General features: G+C 40.9%; 1 protein-coding gene across 1 annotated transcript in view; it reads left to right on the forward strand.

The window, feature by feature from the left end:
* The window catches only part of POLR3B (RNA polymerase III subunit B), a 145479-nt gene that overhangs the window by 108680 nt on the left and 15131 nt on the right, over positions 1-21668 (forward strand). Inside the window, exons 24-27 of the mRNA XM_069082161.1 lie at positions 7542-7645; positions 14488-14654; positions 16454-16567; positions 19531-19704. Coding sequence (XP_068938262.1) covers positions 7542-7645; positions 14488-14654; positions 16454-16567; positions 19531-19704 — 559 coding nt within the window. The remainder of the gene's footprint in view (positions 1-7541; positions 7646-14487; positions 14655-16453; positions 16568-19530; positions 19705-21668) is intronic.

The following is a 21668-nucleotide window of genomic DNA, read 5'->3' on the forward strand; positions in this document are numbered from 1 at the left end:
CCCCATCGACATTCCAGTTGTCGAGTTCTAAAGACTGTACTAAGTGAATAGGGGTGTTCCTTGGCGTATCGTGGGGGGATAAAATCGCATCAAAGCGGCTTGTTCTGTTAAGGTGGAAACTTTGTTCCTCTCACACTTTGGTATATACATATATATATATATACATTCTACAGATAGAAACAGTATTCAAAAAAAGGGGGATATTTTGTTATAAGTCTTTTGTTTCAAATGTAGCTGTTGTATTTATTTAAAAGGCAAGCAGACTTTTGGCCCCACTTTTTTCTTAAATTCTTTGGTTGAAATTGTCTGTTGATCCAAAGAGTGAAGAGGAAGAACCCGAATGAAGTTTCATCTGTGTGCCAAGCAAACAAAATTATTATATTTCCACATTTTCCCATATTTTCTCTGTCAAAATTGGACTCCTTTGATGTGAGGAGGAGAAAAAAGCCATATATCACTTCTGAAAGAGCATTTCTCAGTCTCTCATGTGAGAAAGGATTAATACCTCCAACAAAGGTCGTGCAGGTCACAGGACTAAGAAGCCAGACCGAGCAGCATCCCTAAGGAGGGACCCAGAAGCTTTTTAATTGCTGCAGACCTGAGATAATGGTTTAAACCTTCTTTCAGTATCTGCACTTAAACTCTTCAAGAAAAGGCAACTTGTTCAAACTGAATAAAGGCAGCATTTGTTTTTGCAAATGAACTCTTATTCTCATCAGAATTAACAGTTTCTTCATGGGATGGTTCAGTGCATCAAACTTCAGCTAACATTATATTGTTTTGCTCTTTTGGGGTCTTCTTGATCAAGGGAAATTCCATTTCCTCGTTTTTTCTTCTTTGGGTTAACACTGGGGGTAAGGAGGGAAGCGCTTAAGAAACTGCTTCATTAATCCCCCCCCCCAAATTTTTTGATGAATTATTGGCCAGAAAGATGAAAAAACCCTGCTCTCCTCACCTGTAAAAGAATTCCTGCTTCATAGAGTTGTTGTCAAGAAAGCACATTGTTAATCTTGGAGAAGTTATTATAAAGAGATTGTGGAAAGGAAGAAATAATACTTCATGTGTGAAAGTGCTAATGTCTCCAGGCCTTCATTTTTTTTTTTCCATTTTTTATGTCTGGAAGTGCTTAAAAATTGAGTCCACATTAAAAAAAAAATTAATGAGCAAATAATTAGTAATAGCAACACCCCACAATTCTGTAGTGCATTATGCTTTTCAAAGCACTTCCTGCCAATCTGATGCTGGAAACAGCCCCCCTTTCTGTTGGTCCGACTTGGGGTGTCTCCTCTGTTTGATCCTGCTCTAATGAAAGCTCCCAGAGCGAGGGGAAGAAAAGGAGTCAGTGCAAGGCGATCAGTCGGTGATCTTCCCAGGCTTTTATCAGAAAAGAAATTTGGGCAGCTCTGGCACAGAGAGTAAAAATTCAGCATTTTTTGGTGCAAAAAGACAGATCCCTTGTTGGGCTGAGGCATTATTTAACTTGCTGTTTGCAGGACAAAATTTGGGGTAAACAGTTGACAAGTAACCTCTTGACCTTTCAGTAAATACCCAAATAAACCTTTGAAATTGGGTGGTTAGCGTTTTATGGCATAGAATAAAAATCTCCAATTGGGTTACCTCATAGTGGACCTTGAACACGTTTGATTAAGCTTTTGACACTTTGGGTGCTGTGTGTTTGGTAAAGTTCCGTGGCTCTTGTTTTACAGTCGCGCCTTCCAGGACCATTGTAGGGGTTTCAATTAATTAGCCCTTTGTGTGCTTCAGACTATGCAAATTTATCACATCAAACCATTCCACAGCTCATGGGAAAGCCATGTAAAGAACGGCATTGTCTTGTAGCACCTCCTCTCATTTAGAGTGATGTTTTAATAAGAAAGCTAATCGCACTTTCCTCTGCGTTATTTATCTGTTAACACGTAAGGAAGAGCTGAATTAAAATTATGTCAGCCGGGATGTGCCCAGTGATGTGACAGATCTGGAAATGATTCAGCCGCAGGACAAAGCTAATATGATTGAACAATTTCTGTCCTCCCTTTTGGGATTGTTTAGGGGCAGTGATGTGTAGGGGAAAAGGGTTAACTTGATAACGAGCCTTGGCGGAGAGAAAGGGGAGAGGGAGGATTGCTTCATTCAGGATTCACACTGGCATGTAGAGATCCTGATTTCTGATTGTTTAAAGGTTCATAAGAGATAAGTGTATTCTACACAAAACATTTGTTCCACCGTAATGACACTTTGGTTCAGAAGCTTTCCTGCATTTCTTCTGACCTGGTCCCTTCTTAGCAACATGTTCCTCAACAGTAAACTTTCTGTCAAGTTTTGCAGAATTATCAACCCTGGGCATGATGGGATTAAGGTTATTATAGGAACTCTCTTAATAATGGCAAATGACCCACACAGATCCATCCAAGACTTTTTTCACCTTCAGCAAAAATCAGTAACACTACTGCTACCTCTGTTCACTGACTTATTCTCTTAACTTTACCAGTGTGCTTTCTGCTGAGTGAGATTAGGTTCATTAATAATGATGATGATTATACTACCTTGTATTATACGGTACTTTCTGCTGAGGACCTCCAAGTGCTCTGTAGCCATTAGCTGGCTTTTTCTCACAATACTTAAAATGGGTAGATAGTTACTCCCACTTCAGAAAGCAAGAAACTAAGGCCCATCAAAGTGAAACTGAGTTTTATCCATCATCAAACAAGAAATCTCTTCAAGAGGGGCATCAGTCGCACTTGCCTGGTTCAGAATATTGTCCATTCCATGGCATCATAGAATAATGATCTTACTCAGTTTACTAAAATTAGATGACCAAGAAAACAGGATGTAGATTTATTTTGGTTTTAGGTTTTTATTAATAGGCTCCTGAAGAAAAGGAGTTTTCCTGACTAGAGGAAACTGTTTTATCCCTAAAAGATGTATTAAGATCTATTTTATTATAGAAAAGCAACCCAGAGAAACTGTAAATTCCACATTAATCCAGCCCATAGTTGGGGCAAAGATGTCTTGAACTGAGGTGTCGTGATGAGTTCTGTGAAAAAGTTCTTTTCCCAAATTGACCAGTTGAATTTTTTTAGTGGAAGCTGCTAAGAGGACATGTTGTGGAGCTCCTTTCCTTTGCTAACCACCCAGCCTCTTCCCGTGTCACCAGGGATGTGAAGAACCCCACGAGATGACTTCAGCCCAGCACTCAGTACCCAGGTGGTTTGGCTCTCGGACACACTGAGAGTGAGTAGGAGAGGTGGCCAGTCTCTGTGGAGCAGGCTTCTCAATGTGGTTCAGTGGAGTAACGGCATGATTTGCTCTGTAGCCTTCTTGTCGGGAGCCTCAGAAAGTGTCTGAACTTGTGTTGTTTCCATTTTGGAAATATGCTAATGGAATGGTGGGCCCAGTGGAGACCCTCACGGCCTGGTGCTGCCACGGCGGTGCTTTGGTGCCGATTCCTCCGGAGCAGGGGCCCGGCACTCATCTCGGCTTCCTCACCTGGAAAGGGTTTGGGAGGAGCCAGTAACATGAAACAGCCTTGTTAGCATAAGTGCTGCGCGTGTGTTCATAATAATAGCATTTGTATAGCACTTTAAAGTTTGCAAGGTGCTTTACTTACAATCTTTTATTCTCACAACAGTCCTCATTTTACAGAGGAGGAAACCGAGGCAGAGGTTAAGTGACTCGCCCGGTGTTATAGAATTAACAAGTATATGAAGCTCAATTTGGATTCAGGCCTTCCTGACTCCAGGTCCGAAAGTATTAACACTTTAAATAATAAGGGTAAATAATAAAACAGTAGGGGCCAGTACTTAAATTAGGGTTGGTTGTCAGTAAAATAATGAATCATCCCATGCTCAACACATGTTAAAACATTTTCTTTTTTACTTAATTTTAATGATTATAATCAGATTAAAATAGGACCCCAAACTAATCCTTTATAGCAGAGTTGGAGGGTATAAAAAATATCAAAAGTGAAATCAAAGTTGTAGCTGGACATGCTTCCCAGGAGAATCAAAGGGCCCCCTAGATCACAAGGGGGGTGTGTGGGGCAGACTCAGTGAGTTTAAAAACTCACGATTTGCCACAAAACAGACTTGATAAATGAGCAGAAATGTCTGATTGGGGGGTAGCCACTGTAAGAAGAGGCCCTTTGGATACAGACTGGCCCTTGGACTGAGGCACTTGTAATCTCCTCTTTGCTTTCATCTTCATAAATTCAGTATCAAGATTGATGACATCAGAATGCTGCTGTTTTAATGATGGAAAAGTTTTCTTTGTTGCCAGTTTTCTGTTTTTTAGAAGCTCCCCTAGCTGGAGTCCTTACTGCATAGTTAGCTGGCTTATTGAGTTTTTTTTAGGCATATTAACCCAGTGTATTTGCATTTCACTGCCAGGAGGTTGTGCTCTAAACAGTGGTGTTGAGAAAGCAGCGTGAGCCAGGGACTGAGATTTTATTTTAAAATATGAAATGCTGTGTAAGCATCTGAGCTATGAATTGGTAATTGTCTCACAACATTTTCCATTCGATATGGTTTATTTGTTGCCCATCCTCTTTTCGGGCTTTCAGGGAAGTATTAACACATTGAAATGAACCGCATATCATTTACATTTTTAAACCAGTGTTAGAGGAAAATGACCATAACGTTTAAGAGTTTAAATATTGGGAGGAATTTTATTCCCCAGGCCCTAGAGAAAATCCACATTTACCATTTTGTGTGAAGGACGAAGAGAAACTTTGCTATTGTGATTAGAGGCGTGAATGATTCTGAAACTGAAGAAAGGGAGTTTTCTTGGCTGGTTGTTTTTCAAGAAGATATCTGTGATGGAGAAGTTTTTGTTGAAAGCTGAACTTTTCCACTGGCCAAGCTCATTTGAGATCATCAGATTCTGTCTAAATATTTTGTTTTAACTTCTAAGCTCATTATGCCCTCTTTGTGTTAACTTGTATTAAAATCTGTCAGCTATGACTGGTCTCATAAGCACAGTCAGCGGACCAGAATAAGTTAATTATTTACTTGTGGCACTAGTGCTCTCCATTTAATGAAATGCACAGCTGTGTTAGATCTGCGGTGGGATGTGTAGCTGCCATTGTTCTCCAAGTCAGCAGAGGGTAGAAGCCGCAATGATGGAGAGCCCTCAGCTCTTTCTGCTGTTTTGCCTTTCTGTGTCGATTTCATGGATCTTTTATCATTCACTTTCACACAAAACAAACAACACAGGGCTGTCTGCTATGGGAACCATCTTGGCACAGAAAAGGGTCTTCAGAGCCTAAAGTGATTTTAAGTTAGGGAAGATTTAATTTTTGGCTTACAGGTGCCTTTGGTACACATGCAGCCTAGGGATTTCCTAGAAGTGAGTGGAAGGAAAAAAAAACCCAAAAGTTTTATTTAAAAAAAAAAAAAGTCCTGTAAGAAAAGAGTCTTCAGAAAGGGAGTTGTGGTCTAGATTTCAATTAGATTTCAGTTAACAGTTGTAAGAAATTGAGATTTAAGAAGAATTTATCTCATCTTGATAAGCAGACTGTATTTTCAAATAAAACATCAACTGAGACTTAAAATGGGAGTATATGTTATCTTTCTGCTCTTCCCCTCTCCAGGACCATTTCATGCTCAGGCTCTTAGTTCAGGCACCTATTTCTCCACACCCCCACTTTCTCTTCTTGGAGGGTGGACAAGTAGCTCCCTCCTGAGTAGACGCCAGCACCCCCCTGTGAACTGACTGGTGAGGGGGGTGCCTGGTTTTTGTTTTGGGGTTTGGGATTTTTTTTTTAGTTCAGATTTTTTTTTAAGGGATACAACTACATCAGCCATCTCCCAGCACTCCCACTAATCCAAAATTATATTCTTTCTGGAGAAAAGTCATAGGGCCAGCCTTCTCACCAACTTTTTTTTTAAACATTTTTGTGTCCTGACAGACAATTGTTTGTGTCTGTGAACCTAGATTTACAATTTGATCCCTTTCAGACTAGCCTTCTTGGTAGTCCCAGTGTTTTGTCAGCAAAATTCAGTGTGGACATGATGGATTTTTAGTGCAGTGTGAGGAAGGATTAAACCTGACTCTAGCACAGATAAGAAAGTACTCAACTAGATGACCTCCTGCTAATTCCTGCTAACTTTACCATCCATAGATTTAGTGGGGATCCTTTAGTGTTAGAAACCCAATAATAAAGCAAATAAGTACCCTAACATTCAGCTTCTCAAACTTGATGACTGTGTATTCAGCCCCCCAGAAATCAGAGTACTTTTAAGCAAGTAGTTTTTCTTCCCTACCCCCTCTGCCCCCCCACCCCACATCAGCACTTTAGAAAATATATATAATTTTAGACTTTAAGCCATGGTTTAAAAAAATGGTTTTCTATTCTAATTTGATGATTGTAAGACCAAAAGAATGAATGATTGTGATGCACCAAACATTTCTTACAGAAATAAGTATTTTTCAACGTTTTGATGATTTTATCCATTTCTAAATATAATACAAAAAACATCTGACAGTTTTATGGGACTTTCAGGTTGACAAAGCCATTTTCCATGCATTCTCTTATTCCAGCCTCACAGTGACCCTGGGAGGTAGAACAGATGAAAGGTTGGCATCCTTCGACTGACATAAGAGCATTTTGGGATTTTACTCATCCTTGGCCAGTTTTATTGTGAACTGATTTTCCAACACTAAATCATATTCATTATTTGTATCCTAATAACTAAGAAATCACAGTTAGAAAAACTAGCCAGACTTAGCCTTTTATTTATTAGCATCATTCTCATTTCTTGAAGATGTTGATACTAGGATAGTACTGAAGTTTACTTCACTTAATTTAGAAAACCTCTGCCTTTTTATGAGATGTTTTGTTTTTTTTTCCCCCCTTGGGAATCCTAGCATCCTGATTCATAGTTACTGTCTTTAATGCTGGAAATGATTCAAGAATTGATTTTTCTTGTTAAACTTTACACTTTGAGCTAATAACAAACCATACACTATATTCCACCCGTAGATCGACATTGTAATTCCTTGAGGCAGTTTAGGCCCATGCAGAGGAACCTTGGACAAACAAAGGAGCTGAGTGTATGCAACTGTGTACACAGACCTGTGAGCACATCAGAGACAAATTAGCCCTTGTTATTTGAAAATTGAATTCTAAACTTCTCTCTGGTTTAATTGCACATCAGCTACGTACAACAAATGTGTGTGGGGGGATCTAATTAGGAAACTGTCCCTGGGACTTGGGCAGGAGAGGGAATTGTAGGCTCCTGGCGTTGCCCTCTGAGGGGCGAGATTGTTACTGGGAAGGGGTTGTAGGTGAGGCCTCCAGTATTCACTCATGTGGGTGTTCTGAGTTGGATGAGCACAGGGTCAGCACATCGCTTTTAGCTGCCACCTGGAGGGAGTTGTCGATCCACCAGGCTACTACAGGTCTGTTAGAAATTGCTTTGGTGAGTGAGATTAGGGAAGGTGGGGAGACAGTTGGGGGCAGGGTGAGGAGATTAAGTGCAAGCACCCTGTTCTCCCATTGGGCTCTTTTTCTTGCTTTTCATTCCCAATCTTTCTTCCCCCAGGTGTTTGTGGGTTGATCGTCCCTCAGGAAGACATGCCATTTTGTGATTCTGGAATCTGTCCCGACATCATAATGAATCCTCATGGTTTCCCATCACGTATGACGGTCAGTTGCCTTGACTTTTCTTAGGAAGTGCTACTTTTTAGAGAAAGGTTGGGTATGTGGTTTTGTCCCAGTCACTGGAGGAACTAAAAACTTGGAACTTTGTAGTAAAAATTCTAGACAGTGCTGTCTTACCCTGCTAAGTTACTTGGGAAGTAAGGAAGTATGTGTTCCATTGTCGCAACCAGGACACATTGAAGCTTCTGGGTTGGTATTTAAGCCTAAGTAGAGAGAAGAGAGATTTTTTTGAACTGCCCTTTGTAGATTGGAGTCACCCAAGTAACTGACTTTTAAACAAGCTAAGCAGCTGATCTTCAGCAGCCGGGCACTTTCCATGTGCGGAGAGTGTTTTATGGAGCCGTTTCCTTCCCAACACTGCTGCTGTCGCTGGGGGGTTTGGCAGTACTGGGCATCCACAGGGAGGGGTTTTCCAAACATACTGGCTCGATTGGCCATTTTAGACAGTAATTCTAATATTGATCAAAACATCAGCTGTACTGTCCTTGCCAGTACAGCTTGTAAAAAGTGCCTTAGTGCAGCTTATGGTGGTGGTCTTCTTCAGGGGTGTGTGTGTGTGTGTGTGTGTGTGTGTGTGTGAGTGATAAATTTTATATATAGATATAGATATATATATATAGATATAGATATATATATTTTTTTCCAAGTGATCTCCTTTTGGGTGTACAGTCCACATTTGGGAACAGACCATAGTCAGACCAATATGGCACACTTTTGATCAGAATAATGATAATCTTGTGAGACCCAGTGTGGTAGCTGGCCAGATCTTGGTATTAAGTCTTCTTTCCTGTTAGCCTGTCAGTATATACAGTGTTGGTAGACTCAGATACGTTTATTTATGACACTTAATGGCACATCTATTGATAAAGCGTCCAGGTGTGTTTGTCGCTGTACCTGTTTGCCTACCTACATCAATAAATACGGAGTATACATAGTGCCATCCCCTCATTCTTACTTAGGGTTGGTTGTGCCCAGCTCTTTCCTCTCCATTGCCAAACAAAACAAAATTAAGAAGCACCTGGTCCATTGTAAACACAAAGAATTTTAAAACAGAGAGACTTTCATCATAGAGTCATGAGGCTAGAGGAGACATCTTCCTCCAGCAATTATCTGGTCCCATCCTTTCCAGACCTTCAGGCTGTCCTGGATAAGGTGTTGACGTGAACAGTCATTCCTTGACCTCCCTTAAGAAATCATTGGAGTATCTTAGCACTTCGAAGGCCAAGAATTTCTAATGTCCCCTCAGAATTCTCCCTTTCCTGATTCTCTTGCTGATATTCTACTACTATAGAGATAACTGATCATCATTCACCTCATCAAATCCTTTTAAATACTGAAGAGAGGGCGGCCAGGCGGCGCAGTGAGTAAGAGCGCCGGCCCCAGAGTCGGAATGACCTGGGATCGAATCCAGGCTCTGACAGCACCACACCCAGAAATAACTGGCCATGTAACCGTGAGCAAGTTACTTAACCCCAATTGCTTTAAAAAAAAATACTGAAGAGAGTCATGAAGTTGAAAATAAATAATAATCCAAACATGCAGACACAGGATGAGATACTGTCTGGATCAGACCTCCCCACCCCTGCTTAGAAAAGTGAAGGGGTCATAGTGGGTCACAAGGTAGATGTGAGTGAGAGTATACTGCTGTCATTACTATTATCAAAACTAAAAGGATAAAATGTATTGAAAGGAACGTGATACACAAGGTCCAGGAAATAGTCCTTCGATACGTTCTACTCTAGATCAGGGCTAGTTTGGGTTGTCGTATTTCTGAAAGGATATGAGGAAATAGGAGAGAATATAGAGGACACCAAGAATGATTCCTCCGGAAAAAGGTTGTGTAAGGAAAAGTTAAAGGGACTGAGGCAATTTCACCAGAGAAGAGCCAGCTGAAAGGTGAAGTAGAATCGTAGAATCCTAAAAAAATTATTTTTCAATTTGTCAAGCATTTTTTTCTCCCTGCCACCTCCCCCTCCACACACACTGAAAATGAAGCAGAAAAGAAGGAACGAAGGAAGGGGGAAGGAAGAAAAGACAAATGTCCAGCATCCAAAAACATTTTTCTCACTCTTATTAGTCCATCGTCTCTCTCTGCCATGAGGTGTACAGTGTTTTTCTTTATCAGTTCTCTGGAATTGTGGTTGATAATTTCAGTGATATTAATCTTATAAATTGTTCTCTGGATCTCCTCGCTTCTCTCTCCATGAGCTTGTACAGAAATTCCCAGATGTCTCTGAAACCATCTTTTGCTTCATTTCTCACAGCACAAGAGTATTCCCTTCCATTTACATACCATAATTTATTCCCTATTCTCTACCTGATGAGTGAACACCCCCTCCCCCATTAGTTTCTAGTTCTTTGTGGCCATAGAAAGAACTGTCAGCATTTTTGCAGATCGAGTTCTTTTTCCTCTTTCTTTTATTTCTTTGGGTTATAGGTCTCTAGTGGTGTTCCTGGGTCATAGGGCATGCACACTTTAGCACCTTTGGGGCAAAATTCCAACATGTCTTCTCTGAATGGTGGTGCCAGTTCCCAGCTCCAGCAGCAGCCTATCAATCAAGCCTATTTCCCTGTAGCTTCCATCATTTGTCATTTTCTCTTTTGTCAGCTTTGCCAATCTAATGAGTGTGAGTTTTTTTGATTTTCATTTCTCTAACTCTAAGTGATTTAGAGCATTTTTTCACATGGCTGCTGAGAGCTTGATTTCTTCTTTTGGAAATTGCCTGTTCATCATATCTTTTGATCATTTATTAATGAGGGATGGCTTTTCTTCTTGCTAAGTTGAATGAGTTCTTGGAAATAAGATCATTATCAGAGAAATTTGCTGCAAAGATTTTTTCCCCCAGTTAAATTTTGCCTTCTACTCTTAACTGCCTTCAGCTTATACCCTCTTGTTCTTAAACTCTCCTTTCTTTTCCTAGTTGCATTAATTTTGTTCATGCCAAAACTTTTCAATTCTATATAATCAAGCAACATGTGGTTTTCCATTTACTTTATTTCCCAAGCATGAATGGCCAAGCCGATTTCTTTTTGGCTATAGGATTCAAGTGTGTTGTGGGTTGAACTAGTTCTTGTGGGCTGATTTGGGAAGCTAACTACATTTTCCTTAGGGGAAAATGTGTTCTGAGTTCCAGATAAGTGACTGACAAACAGGCTTTTAGGGTTTAACCTGTTTGTCAGTTGGAGACTGTTGATGTGCCCCTTTAATCACTGTCAGACAGTGAGAGCCTGTTGGTTTACATGCTGCCTTCTCCAAACCACTTCTGGCATTTTTTTCCCATAAAAGTAATTCATTAGTTCTCATGGTCAAAGGAAACTGTGAATACACTTTCCCACATACTCCTTAATTTTTAACATAAAAATTAGTCAACATTGTTGTATTTTAATTAAGCCAAGAGATGACTTAAAAAAAAAATTGAAGCTCTCCATGCCACCCAGTTTGACCATGCTTTGTCAGTTGTGTTTATACACCCTCTCATCTCCCTATCACTTTTGCAAAGATGAACCCTGAACATGAATCTCATATTTTTTCTCATAGTTTTGAAAATGACGGAGAAAGCTTTTTTTTTTCAATGTCATTGCCCATTAAAAAAAAAAAAACAACAGACAGGAGACTCTCAGCTGTTGATTGGGGGATGGTAAAACAAGAAGTGGTGTATGAACAGTAGTGTATGGCAGATCACTGCGCTCTAAGAAATGAAAACTTGCTAGATACAAAGAAGCATGGAAGGCCATGAGCCGATGCAGAAAAACCCCAGCAGAACCAAGAAAAAAAAATTCACAGTGACAGTTAAGAAAAAATGAATGCTATGAAGTGATGGTGACCACTCTGTGCCTCAAAGAAGAGAGAGAAGTCACTTCCCTGCATCCTTGGCAGAAGCTGGGGTCTGTGAGTGTGGGGTGCTGAAGACATCAGACTTTTTGGATGCTTTGCCTTTTTGGTCAATTGCTTTTTTTTTTTACTTTTAATAAAGAATGGCTCTCTCAAAGGGAAGGGGCTACATTGAGAAATATAGGTGCCCAAGAAATAAAAAATCAATAAGAATGCATTTTTTTAAATGAAAGAATAGTTCCCTAACAACATGGTCATTTAGTGCTAATAAACCAGGATGTTAGAGGTGTCTTCTAGCCTGGAGGGATCTCTGGCTTGAATGTGTATCATGCACGTAATGAGTATTATTCATGTATCTTAATTGGCCAAAGCAAAAATCAAGGCCCATGAGAAGCAGGAAGCAGGTGCCTTTAACTTGACTTCTGGCTTTGTGAGAGGTAACAAAACTCACAGAGATCTTTGTGCAGATGCTTGCATTCCTCCCTTCCAGAAATAAGGGTGTAGATGTGATCAGCACCTGAGATTCAAATCATAGTCTCCGCTTTGCTGGAAAACTTAGAGGTCCCCAGTCCCAACCTGCTTCCTGGAAAGAAATCATTGTCAGATGCTTGACAGGTGGGTGGTTGTCCTTTGTTTGAAGGATTGTAGAGAGCCTGCTATTCTACTCTCAGATGGCTGGATTGAGGAAGAAACATTTTTTCTGGGGGCATCTAGTGGGTACAATGGACAGAACACTGGCCCCGGAGTCAGGAGAATCTGAGTTCAAATCCAGCCTCAGATACTGTGTGACCCTGGGTAAGTCACTTAACTCCAGTTATCTCCAAAAAAAGAAGTTTTTCCTGACATCCAGCCTAAATATACCCCTTTGCAACTTTCATCCACGTCTTCTGGTGTGGCCTTATAGCACGGGTGGGATGATCCAAATAAGTCTAAGGATTCTGCAGAAGTCTTCAGATGCTTGAAGACAGCTGAGTTTGACCTCTTCTGACAGTGACCTGGTAGGATGATGCCATGCCTTTATATTCACATCCGGTTTTCTGCTCTTCCTTCCACCTTCTTGTCATTTGTAAATCCGAGGTTGGTCGCTGAGTTCCTTGTAGCACATCCGCCTCTTTAGACAGCTTCCCTGGTTTCTCCTCATTGGGATTGTTATTCTTCGTGCCTTTATAATATCATTCTTGAAAGTTTCCCATCTCTCCTGGACTGACTTAGCATGTCGAGTTTTATTCCATGGGAATCCTACCTGGGTCTTTTCTCTGCCTTTGAAATCAGCTCTCAGATATCTAAAGTACGTGTCAGACTCTGCCTGGTTTCCCTTCTTTCATCACACAGACTAAGCTGGATAAATCACTTCCTGTGATCAAGATCTGTCAATTTCCTATCATTTTCTCTTTCGTTTTATAAAAATTAGAGTGTGAATATCAGTTGTTCCTTCCCCTGCCCACACAAATGGGCAAATATAAAATTTTTTAAAACATCATATTATCATTAAGACAAGCCAGAGATTTGGTAACTGTTTAACTTTTAGCAGAGAAAGAACCTAAAACAGGTGTATGGATATTTGAATTTACATCACTGCTATACCATGCTTTTGTGTTAGGTCTCTGATGTTTTTCCCTGAACTCGCCTATTTCCTTCCGCTCAGGTTGTCTGTAAGACAGCTTGTTGACAATGTTATTTTTGTGTCAGTTTTGGTTGCTCTTTACTTCAGTGTTCTCTGCTGTGCTTCCCCCATCTGGTCCTGGATTTCTCCTGTGAGAATATTTATTTAATATACAGTGCTCCTCCACCTAACCTTTCATGTGTCCTTTTTAGTTTAAGCATATAACCCTTTTCAACACTGTGTTCTGGTCACGAGTCCTAGCATACCAAATCCCAGTTATACTTACGAAGTCAGATTTTGTCTGCTTAAATTAAGATTTCTGAATAGTTTTGTGTGACAACCAATGTTTTGTATGTTTGTGTATCTGACACTGTGATTCGTAATGTATAGGAGCTTTAACTCAGAACTGGACGGGACCTTAGAAGGTCATTTAGTCCAATCCCCTCGTTTTACAAATGAGGAAACTGACACTCAGTGATTTGTCTGAGGTCATTCAAGTTGTAGGCAGTTGAGTTTAGATTTGAACCCAAGCCCTCTGATTCCAAATTTATTGCTTGCTATCATTATTACCTCCTTTCTTAAATTTTATCTCATGTGAATTTCTGGACATTTTTATTGCTATCTTAAATGTTTGTGGGGATTTAGTTTGTGTAGTGGCCAATGCAAAGAGCTTTCTAAGGGCCTGTGATCCTACTGTGTACTCACTGTATATCAGCTGGGTTTTAATTTAAAATGAAATTGTTCTAAGAAGTAAGCATAAATCATATGCCTGAATTATTATTACATAATAATTGTGTGAAGTCCAGATTAATTGGTATCCTCATTACCTGTGGATGTGTTATATACCCTCAGTGGACCATACCCCTGAAGGTCCAGACTATGTCTTTTTAAGCTGTGCATCTCACCTGCATTTTTAGCTTTATGCTTTGGGAATCATAGAGGTTTAATGAAAATAAAAGACACTCACTGTAAGGCTTCCCTTTTAAATGGACACCTCCCCAATCGTTCAGAATGTGATTCTGTTTACACTGCTTATTTTAGGAACATCTCCATCTAGGTAAAGTCCCCAGGCTTACTCCAGTACTTACATGATCATAAATCCCTGAAGCTCTCATGTATTGAAAGTTCAGAATTAAGTCCACTTGATTGTTTTACAGATTTAAAATATATGTATAATATGTAAGTAATTGTATGTGTAATATGCATAATCATTTTTGTTATATACACACAGACTCATGCGTGAGCACAGATATTTGCCCAGTAGTATTAGACCAAGTTGAGTGTGACATTTGATTTCTTAAATGTCCTGTGAGCCCTTGTATATTTAGGTGTGACAAGGACCTGGATAGACACACAAATCCAGGAAATATTTTATTTGTTTACATGATGCAGGTGGGAAAACTGATTGAATTGTTGGCTGGGAAGGCTGGAGTGCTTGATGGCAAATTTCACTATGGAACAGCTTTTGGAGGCAGCAAAGTTAAGGACGTGTGTGAAGATCTTGTTCGTCATGGTTATAACTACTTGGGAAAAGACTATGTAACATCTGGCATCACCGGGTAAGCATATCCTGGCCTGCACTGACCCACTGAAAGGAGTGAGCTGTTCTTGTTGAGGCGGGCGAGGGAACTTCTGTAGATTTCACTTCCTTAATTTTGTTCATGTGCATCACCCTTTCGGAAAGCAGAAATCCAAATTTTGAAAACATGTACTAGGAGAATGCTTATTCCTATTCCAAAAGATTCTTTATTTCACAAAAGTTTCCTTTAAATATTGAACTTTCCCATTGTATTTGAATGTATTTTCAGATTGTGGAGGAAGACTAAGGGGCAGGAAATCTTAAAGTCAAAATAGATAACATAAATAAATTGGAAAACATCACAACTCATGAAAAGTCTATGTACACATGAGTTGCATAAAATCATTTGCCAAATAAAATGGTGGGAGCTTGAATTTACACTATTCTGAAAATGCTCAATAACTAAGGAATTCTGATCAATATTGTTCAGCATCGTAAGCCTGTTTTAAACCCATCATCTATATGGACCATAAATCAGACAAATGTCATTAAAGTGTCCCTCTTCATTTTCTCCAGAATAATACCTGAAATAGTAGAGCAAATGTTTTAGGATAATTAAACAGTATCTACTTCAGAAGCACCCTTGTGCATGTGACAGCAGTTTGATCCTGGAAATCCTTTTCCCCCTACACCCAGACAACCTGAAACATTCTGATCCATATTGTTGATGCCTTATTAAATTCTTTAGTTTGGCTGAGTAGAATGCTTTGAATAAAACTCTTTTTCTTCAGTGATGGAGTAGCAGTATCTTAGAGCTGCAGTTGTTGAACTTTTTTTAATCTCAGGACCCCCTTATATTCTTAAATTAAAATATCTTCGTATTATAACGTAAATAGTTTTGACATCATAGATGCCCTGAAAGGGTCTCAGGGTTTCCCAGGGATCCCCAGACCCCACCATGAGTACTGTTGGCTTAGAGAAACTGGGGGATAGTGAAAAGAGCCACAAACTTGGTTGTCAGGTAACCCAAATACAGATCTCACTGCACTGCTTACTGACAGTGTTACCTTGGACAAGGAGGTCATCTCAGCCTCAGTCCCCCGTCTGTAAAAGTGGAGACTGTAACCCTGACAGGACTTCCTGTCTCTTAACAGTTGATGTGAGGAGACCCCTCTTTTTGTGAACTGCTTGTAGCCATGGTGCTCACCTGCCTGCCATCCTCCAGCCCACTGAACTGAAAATGAGGCTTCCTTTCCTCTAAGCATTGAAGGCAGCAAGTACCCTGATTACTGGTAATCCAAAAATTTGGTTACTCTTGTTGCAGATGGAGAAAGTAGGAATCTTAGCATTGGAAAAGGCCTCCCCAGTTATCTGATTTAGTTCCTACCAAGCCTTTATATTCTTTCTCCCAGATTGCTCACAAGGCATCATCTCATCCCTGGTTGAAGACCGTTATGACACAGCCCTTTCCATTTGGGGTCTGTTTTATTAGGCAGGTTTTCCTTACATTGAGCTGAATTTGGCTTCACTGCCAAGGCCTCGTTCTGCTCTCTGGGGCCAAGCAGTTCTATTTCTCTCCTACAATTTAAAGCCCTGTAGCCTAATTACCTATATTATGTGCCATCTTTCAAAGGGCCCTACTTATTGCTTTTAGCTTATTGGCCAGCCTGTCACTAGCTTAACCTTCATTAAATGCTCAAGGTCTGAAAATCATAAGCCACCCCTCCAGTTTGTCGCAGATCTCTCTCTCTCTGTGACCGAGTTAAGACCAGCTTTTGCCATTGTTCTCACTTAGACCAGGATGTCTTTCATTTGGGCCAAATCTCTGCTTCTTCCTAGGGAGCCTTTGGAAGCCTACATCTACTTCGGGCCTGTCTACTATCAGAAGCTGAAGCACATGGTGCTGGATAAGATGCACGCCAGAGCACGAGGGCCACGCGCTGTCCTCACCAGGTGACTCAAACTAAGGGGGTTTGGTGAGCGCCTGCTGGCTGAGCATGGCCCCGCCAGGGGAGAGGGTGCAGAGGGAGCAGCACCACCCACCCTGCCTGTGAGTGACTGCAGCCCAAGAGAGGCCATGCTGAGCGCCTCCGTATGGCACAGGGGAGGGCTGCCTGCGGGCTCAGAGAAGTCACATTGCTGCGCGGTCAGGGTGAGATTCCCAGGCTTGTGCTGGCATGTCACTAGAGATGTGTGCATGCTTTGTGTCAGGCTAGATGGGTGGGTGCCGTCACAGGAGGGCAAATGAGTGAGAGAAAGATACCAAAAAAGAGGAAGGATCATCACATGGACACACATGAAAAGAACCACTCAGGACATCGTCAGTGGTCTCTCAACGCTGCTTTTTACCCTTGTCCCTATGCCTTGCAGTGTAGCGGCCACAGGGGGCACGTATGGTGCTAGAAGGGCTTTGAGTACACTCCTGTTGTCAGACTGTTTTCTATCCAAGGCCCAGGGTCGCTGATAAGAGAGGCAGGTTTCTGATAGACAGGCCATGAGGTGAAGACAGATCTGAGGGTTGACTGAGAAGGGCAGGAAGGGAATGCTCCCCTCAGCTCCTTGCACAGTGTTCTCTGTGTGCTTCTGAACAACCCATTTCAGGGAAGATGTGGGCAGATGGATGCAGTGCAGAAGAGGACAAGTGGGAAAATGGAGAAGACTAGAAATATCCGTATGATCATCACCACAACAAGGAACCAGGATGTTGGGCCAACAGGGGCGTGATGGCCATCTCCAAATAGTCGAAGAATTGTTATATGGAAAACAGAATAGACTCGTCCCATTTGACCCTGAAAGGCAGAAGGTGAAAGTTGCCAAGGACTTAACATCAGGAAAACACTTCCTACAAGGGGGCTGTCCCTCCCACCAGAGGCCCAGGGACCCCCCTCGTTTGGGCCCGATTTCTACTCAGTGTCCTCGGATTTCCATCCCAGCCCTTAGATGCTGTGGTGAATTCTCTGGCCATGGTGACTATTCAGCGGTGTAATTACTCAAGGAATCTGTGTTCCACATTAATCAGAAGTTCAGTTGCACAGCATATTTTTAAATGCTAATAGCCTAGTTCAATTAAATTCAGTTCTTTATTGAAGACTGTCTGCATGATATGCTCAGTCTTTTTCCAGCAAGAGGAGGGAGGAAAATGAAGCAGCTGTTTTTTACAATAGAGGAGGTGTGGATGACTCAATCCTTTGACCCTTTAATATAAAGCAAATGCATACATCTATTGAAACGATAGACACATGTGCTGCGGAGGTGCAAGAGCGGGGAGAAAAGCAGAGATTCTGAATCGCATAACTCCCTGCAAGGACACCGTGATGCGGTCAGGTCGGTGTCTTTGGGGATGCTCTTCCTTCCCTCTGAATAAGTTACAGCAGCCAGAAACTCTGAGAGAGCGACATAAATGTCAGGGCGCATATTGTCTAGGTGCGGTTTTGGCATGTACAAGGGGGAGTTATTTATGACCCTTAGTACTCCTGCCTTTAAAAAGTGTCCTCACAAATAAACTCTGGGCAGTTATCTCTGTGAGAGCAGCAGTTGCTAACATTGTGGGGGACCCCCACACGCTAAGAGTTGGGTGCTCTTGTGATCATTTGATAAAAAAATTCATAGGGACAGAAACCGTGGTGAATTCAGAAATACTTCTAAATGTATGTATTTGATTCTCCATAACAGTTTCTACATACGTTTGAAACAATTGTACATATTTGAATGAAACATCGTTCGGTTTTCCAGTAGGACAGCTGCTTATGATGAGAGGGATCCTGTGTAGTAACTGGCCTTCCAGGGGCCAGAGGCTCAGACAAAGGGTAGGAAGGACTGAATGAGATCGTGCCAAGTAGGGCCCAGTTGATTTCACTCCGTCCAGCAGTCACAGCCTGCACTGTTAGCCCAGCTAGTCACCTCACAAAGCACATGATTGGGCAGAAGTGGGGCTGACGAGTGAGAGTCTAGATGAAGCTGGCGCCATTACTTGTGGGAGAGGGGGCAATATGACCTTCTGCTGTACTGATAGCCAGTCACCAACATCCCCTTGATATGTGAAGGATGGCGTGCTGTTTGCCTTCAAATGCATCACGCATACATGTTCAACATCATTTAGTTGTTTTTCAGAAATTGTCAGTAATTATGAGAACAACCTATACTTTTTATTTGCAACTGAAACGTTTATTTCTGGCAGTAATCCATGACAGATTTTCCCTAAGTTGATTTATAATAATACTTTGCAATAATTTAGTGACTAGAATAAGAAAAGCAATATGCCAGGAGCAGCTATTTGGTGCAGTGAATAGAGCACTAGCTCTGAAGTCAGGAGGACCTGAGTTCAAATCCGGCCTCAGACAAACACAAAAACTAGCCGTGTAACCTTTGGCAAGTCAACCCAGTTGCCCTCCAAAACAAAGAAAAAAAAAAGAAAAGCAATGTGCCAGTCCCAAGTATGTGTGTATATGTAACAATGTGATAGGTTAGTGTGCTCGTGAAGGACCCAGCATGGAATAGTGGGATGGAAAGCTTGGGTTTGGGACCCATCTCTGTCCATTGCTGGGGGACGTTGGGAAACTTCCTGGATCTCTCTGAATCTCTTTCCCTCATCTTTTCAATATCAGTAGTAGTGCATTTTTTATACTTTATGTATAGATGTGTATAATAGAAAGATTGATTTGTTAACTCACACGTTTCCCTGGTTTTTGACCTTTTTAGATGACAGGTTCTTTCACCTGGGTCTGCCTTTTTGTGAGCACTGACAACAACTTTGGGGAGATTTGGATTATTTTATTTGTTCTATTTCTTTTATCTTGAAAATAGAAGGAAACTGTGCAAGATAAGGGTCTTATATTCTTTATTCAAGTGATGTTTTTCATCAATTTGAGATCTTTTCAACCCAAATACCACATTTGTCTTAATGATTTGTTTCAAAGGCAACCCACAGAAGGTCGATCCCGTGATGGTGGTTTGCGTCTTGGAGAGATGGAACGTGACTGCCTGATCGGCTATGGAGCCAGCATGCTTTTGCTAGAGAGATTGATGATTTCAAGTGATGCCTTTGAGGTAGATGTCTGTGGGCAGTGTGGACTTCTGGGATATGCTGGCTGGTAAGTGGATACCATGTGTGCTTTGTGCCTCATCCTCCTTGAAATCGCTTCACCGTCCCTCCTTCTTAACACTTGTCACCCAAGAAACCTTTACCCATTTTCTGTCTTTATGTGTTTCTTTTTCTCAAAATAGATAAAATATATCTGCCAACTACAAGTCATTTGACAGCCTCTCATGATAACGTTGTGGACAAGGTGTTAAAAGTGAAGGAATGAGTAAGACAGCATTTATTAAACACTTACCACATGCTAGAAATACACATACAAAGATCAAGGGGAGTTGCTGCCCTCAGGGGACTTACATTCTCCCAGAAGACATACACACAAAATGAGCTATCTTTTATTTATTTATTTTAGTCGGATGCTTTATTAACTTATAGTTTACATCATTTATTTCCACGAGATTTTGAGTTACAAATTTTCTCCCCATTTTTCCCCTACCCACCACCTCAAAATAGTGATCCCACTGGATATCCCCTCCTCCAATCTGCTGTCTCCCATATCTTCTCCCATACCCTCTTTGACTTTTACAGTAGAGCACAGTGGATCTCTATGTCCCAGTGCCTATATGTCTTAATTCCCAGTTACATGTAAAATAATATTAATAATAGTATATATATTTATATTTTTTCCATATATATATATTTTATATATATATATGGAAAACATTTCCATAGTGGATATATTGTAAAAGACTGACTTTATTTCCCTCCCTCCTATCTCATGTCCCACTTGTTTTATTCTCTACTTTGATCCTGTCCCTTTTCAAAAGTGGGTGCTTCCAACTTCCCTCCCCCCGCAGCCTTCCCTCCCTTCCATCATCCCCCCCTCTCAGACCCCCTTCCCCCCACTCTCCTGTAGGGTGAGATACCCTATTTAGTGTGTATTTCATTCCCTCCCTAAGCCAAATTCAATGAGAATAAGGTTGACCCATTCCCTTTTGCCTCCCTGTTCTTCCCCTCCATTGTAACCATTTTCCCTTGCCTCTTCTGTATAGGATAATTTATCCCATTTTGTCTCTCCCCATCTCCTCTCATTATATTCCTCTCTCACCTCTTAATTTCACCTTTTAAGTATTGTCCCTTCCTATTAAATTGGTCCTGTGCCCTCTAACTATGTATACCTGTAAACATATATACACATTCACATATGTATTCATATACCCATATACCCTCCTATATAGACATATGTGTGTGTGTGTGTGTATACACACATACATATACATTTCTCTTCCCTTCAACTATTCTCATACTGAGAAAAGTTTCATCAGTTACAATTATAGTTTTCCCATGTAGGAATGTAAATAGTTCAACTTTGATAAGTTCCTTATGATTTCTTTTCCCTATTTACCATGCTTCTCTTGCTTCTTGTATCTGAATGTCAAATTTTCTATTCAACTCTGTTTTTTCATCAAGAGTGCTTGAAAATCCTCTCTATTCCACTGAATGACCATATTTTCCCCTGAAACATGATACTCAGTTTTGCTGGGTAGGTGATTCTTGGTTTTAATCCCAGCTCCTTTGACCTCCGGAATATCATACTCCAAGCCCTTCGATCCCTCACTGTAGAAGCTGCCAGATCCTGGGTTATCCTGGTTGTGTTTCCACAATATTCAAATTGTTTCTTCCTGGCTGTTTGTAATATTTTCTCCTTGATCTAGGAATTCTGGAACCTGGCTATAATAGTCCTAGGAGTTTTCTTTTTGGGATCTTGTTCAGGAGGTGGTTTCTTTCAACCTCAATTTTGCCCTCTGGTTCTAAAATATCAGGGCAGTTTTCCTTGAGAATTTCTTGAAGGATGATTTCTAGGTTCTTTTTTTGATCATGGCTTTCAGGTAGTCCAAGAATTTTAAAATTATCTCTCCTGGATCTATTTTCCAGGTCAGTGGTTTTTCCCATGAGATATTTCACTTTGCCTTCTATTCTTTCATTTGTTTGGATCTGTTTAATAGTATCTTGATTTTT

Source organism: Petaurus breviceps, unplaced genomic scaffold (genome assembly GCF_028583685.1).
Source record: "Petaurus breviceps papuanus isolate PSGF00001 unplaced genomic scaffold, PetGlider_PUasm1.0 156, whole genome shotgun sequence".
Classification (NCBI taxonomy): Eukaryota; Metazoa; Chordata; class Mammalia; order Diprotodontia; family Petauridae; genus Petaurus; species Petaurus breviceps.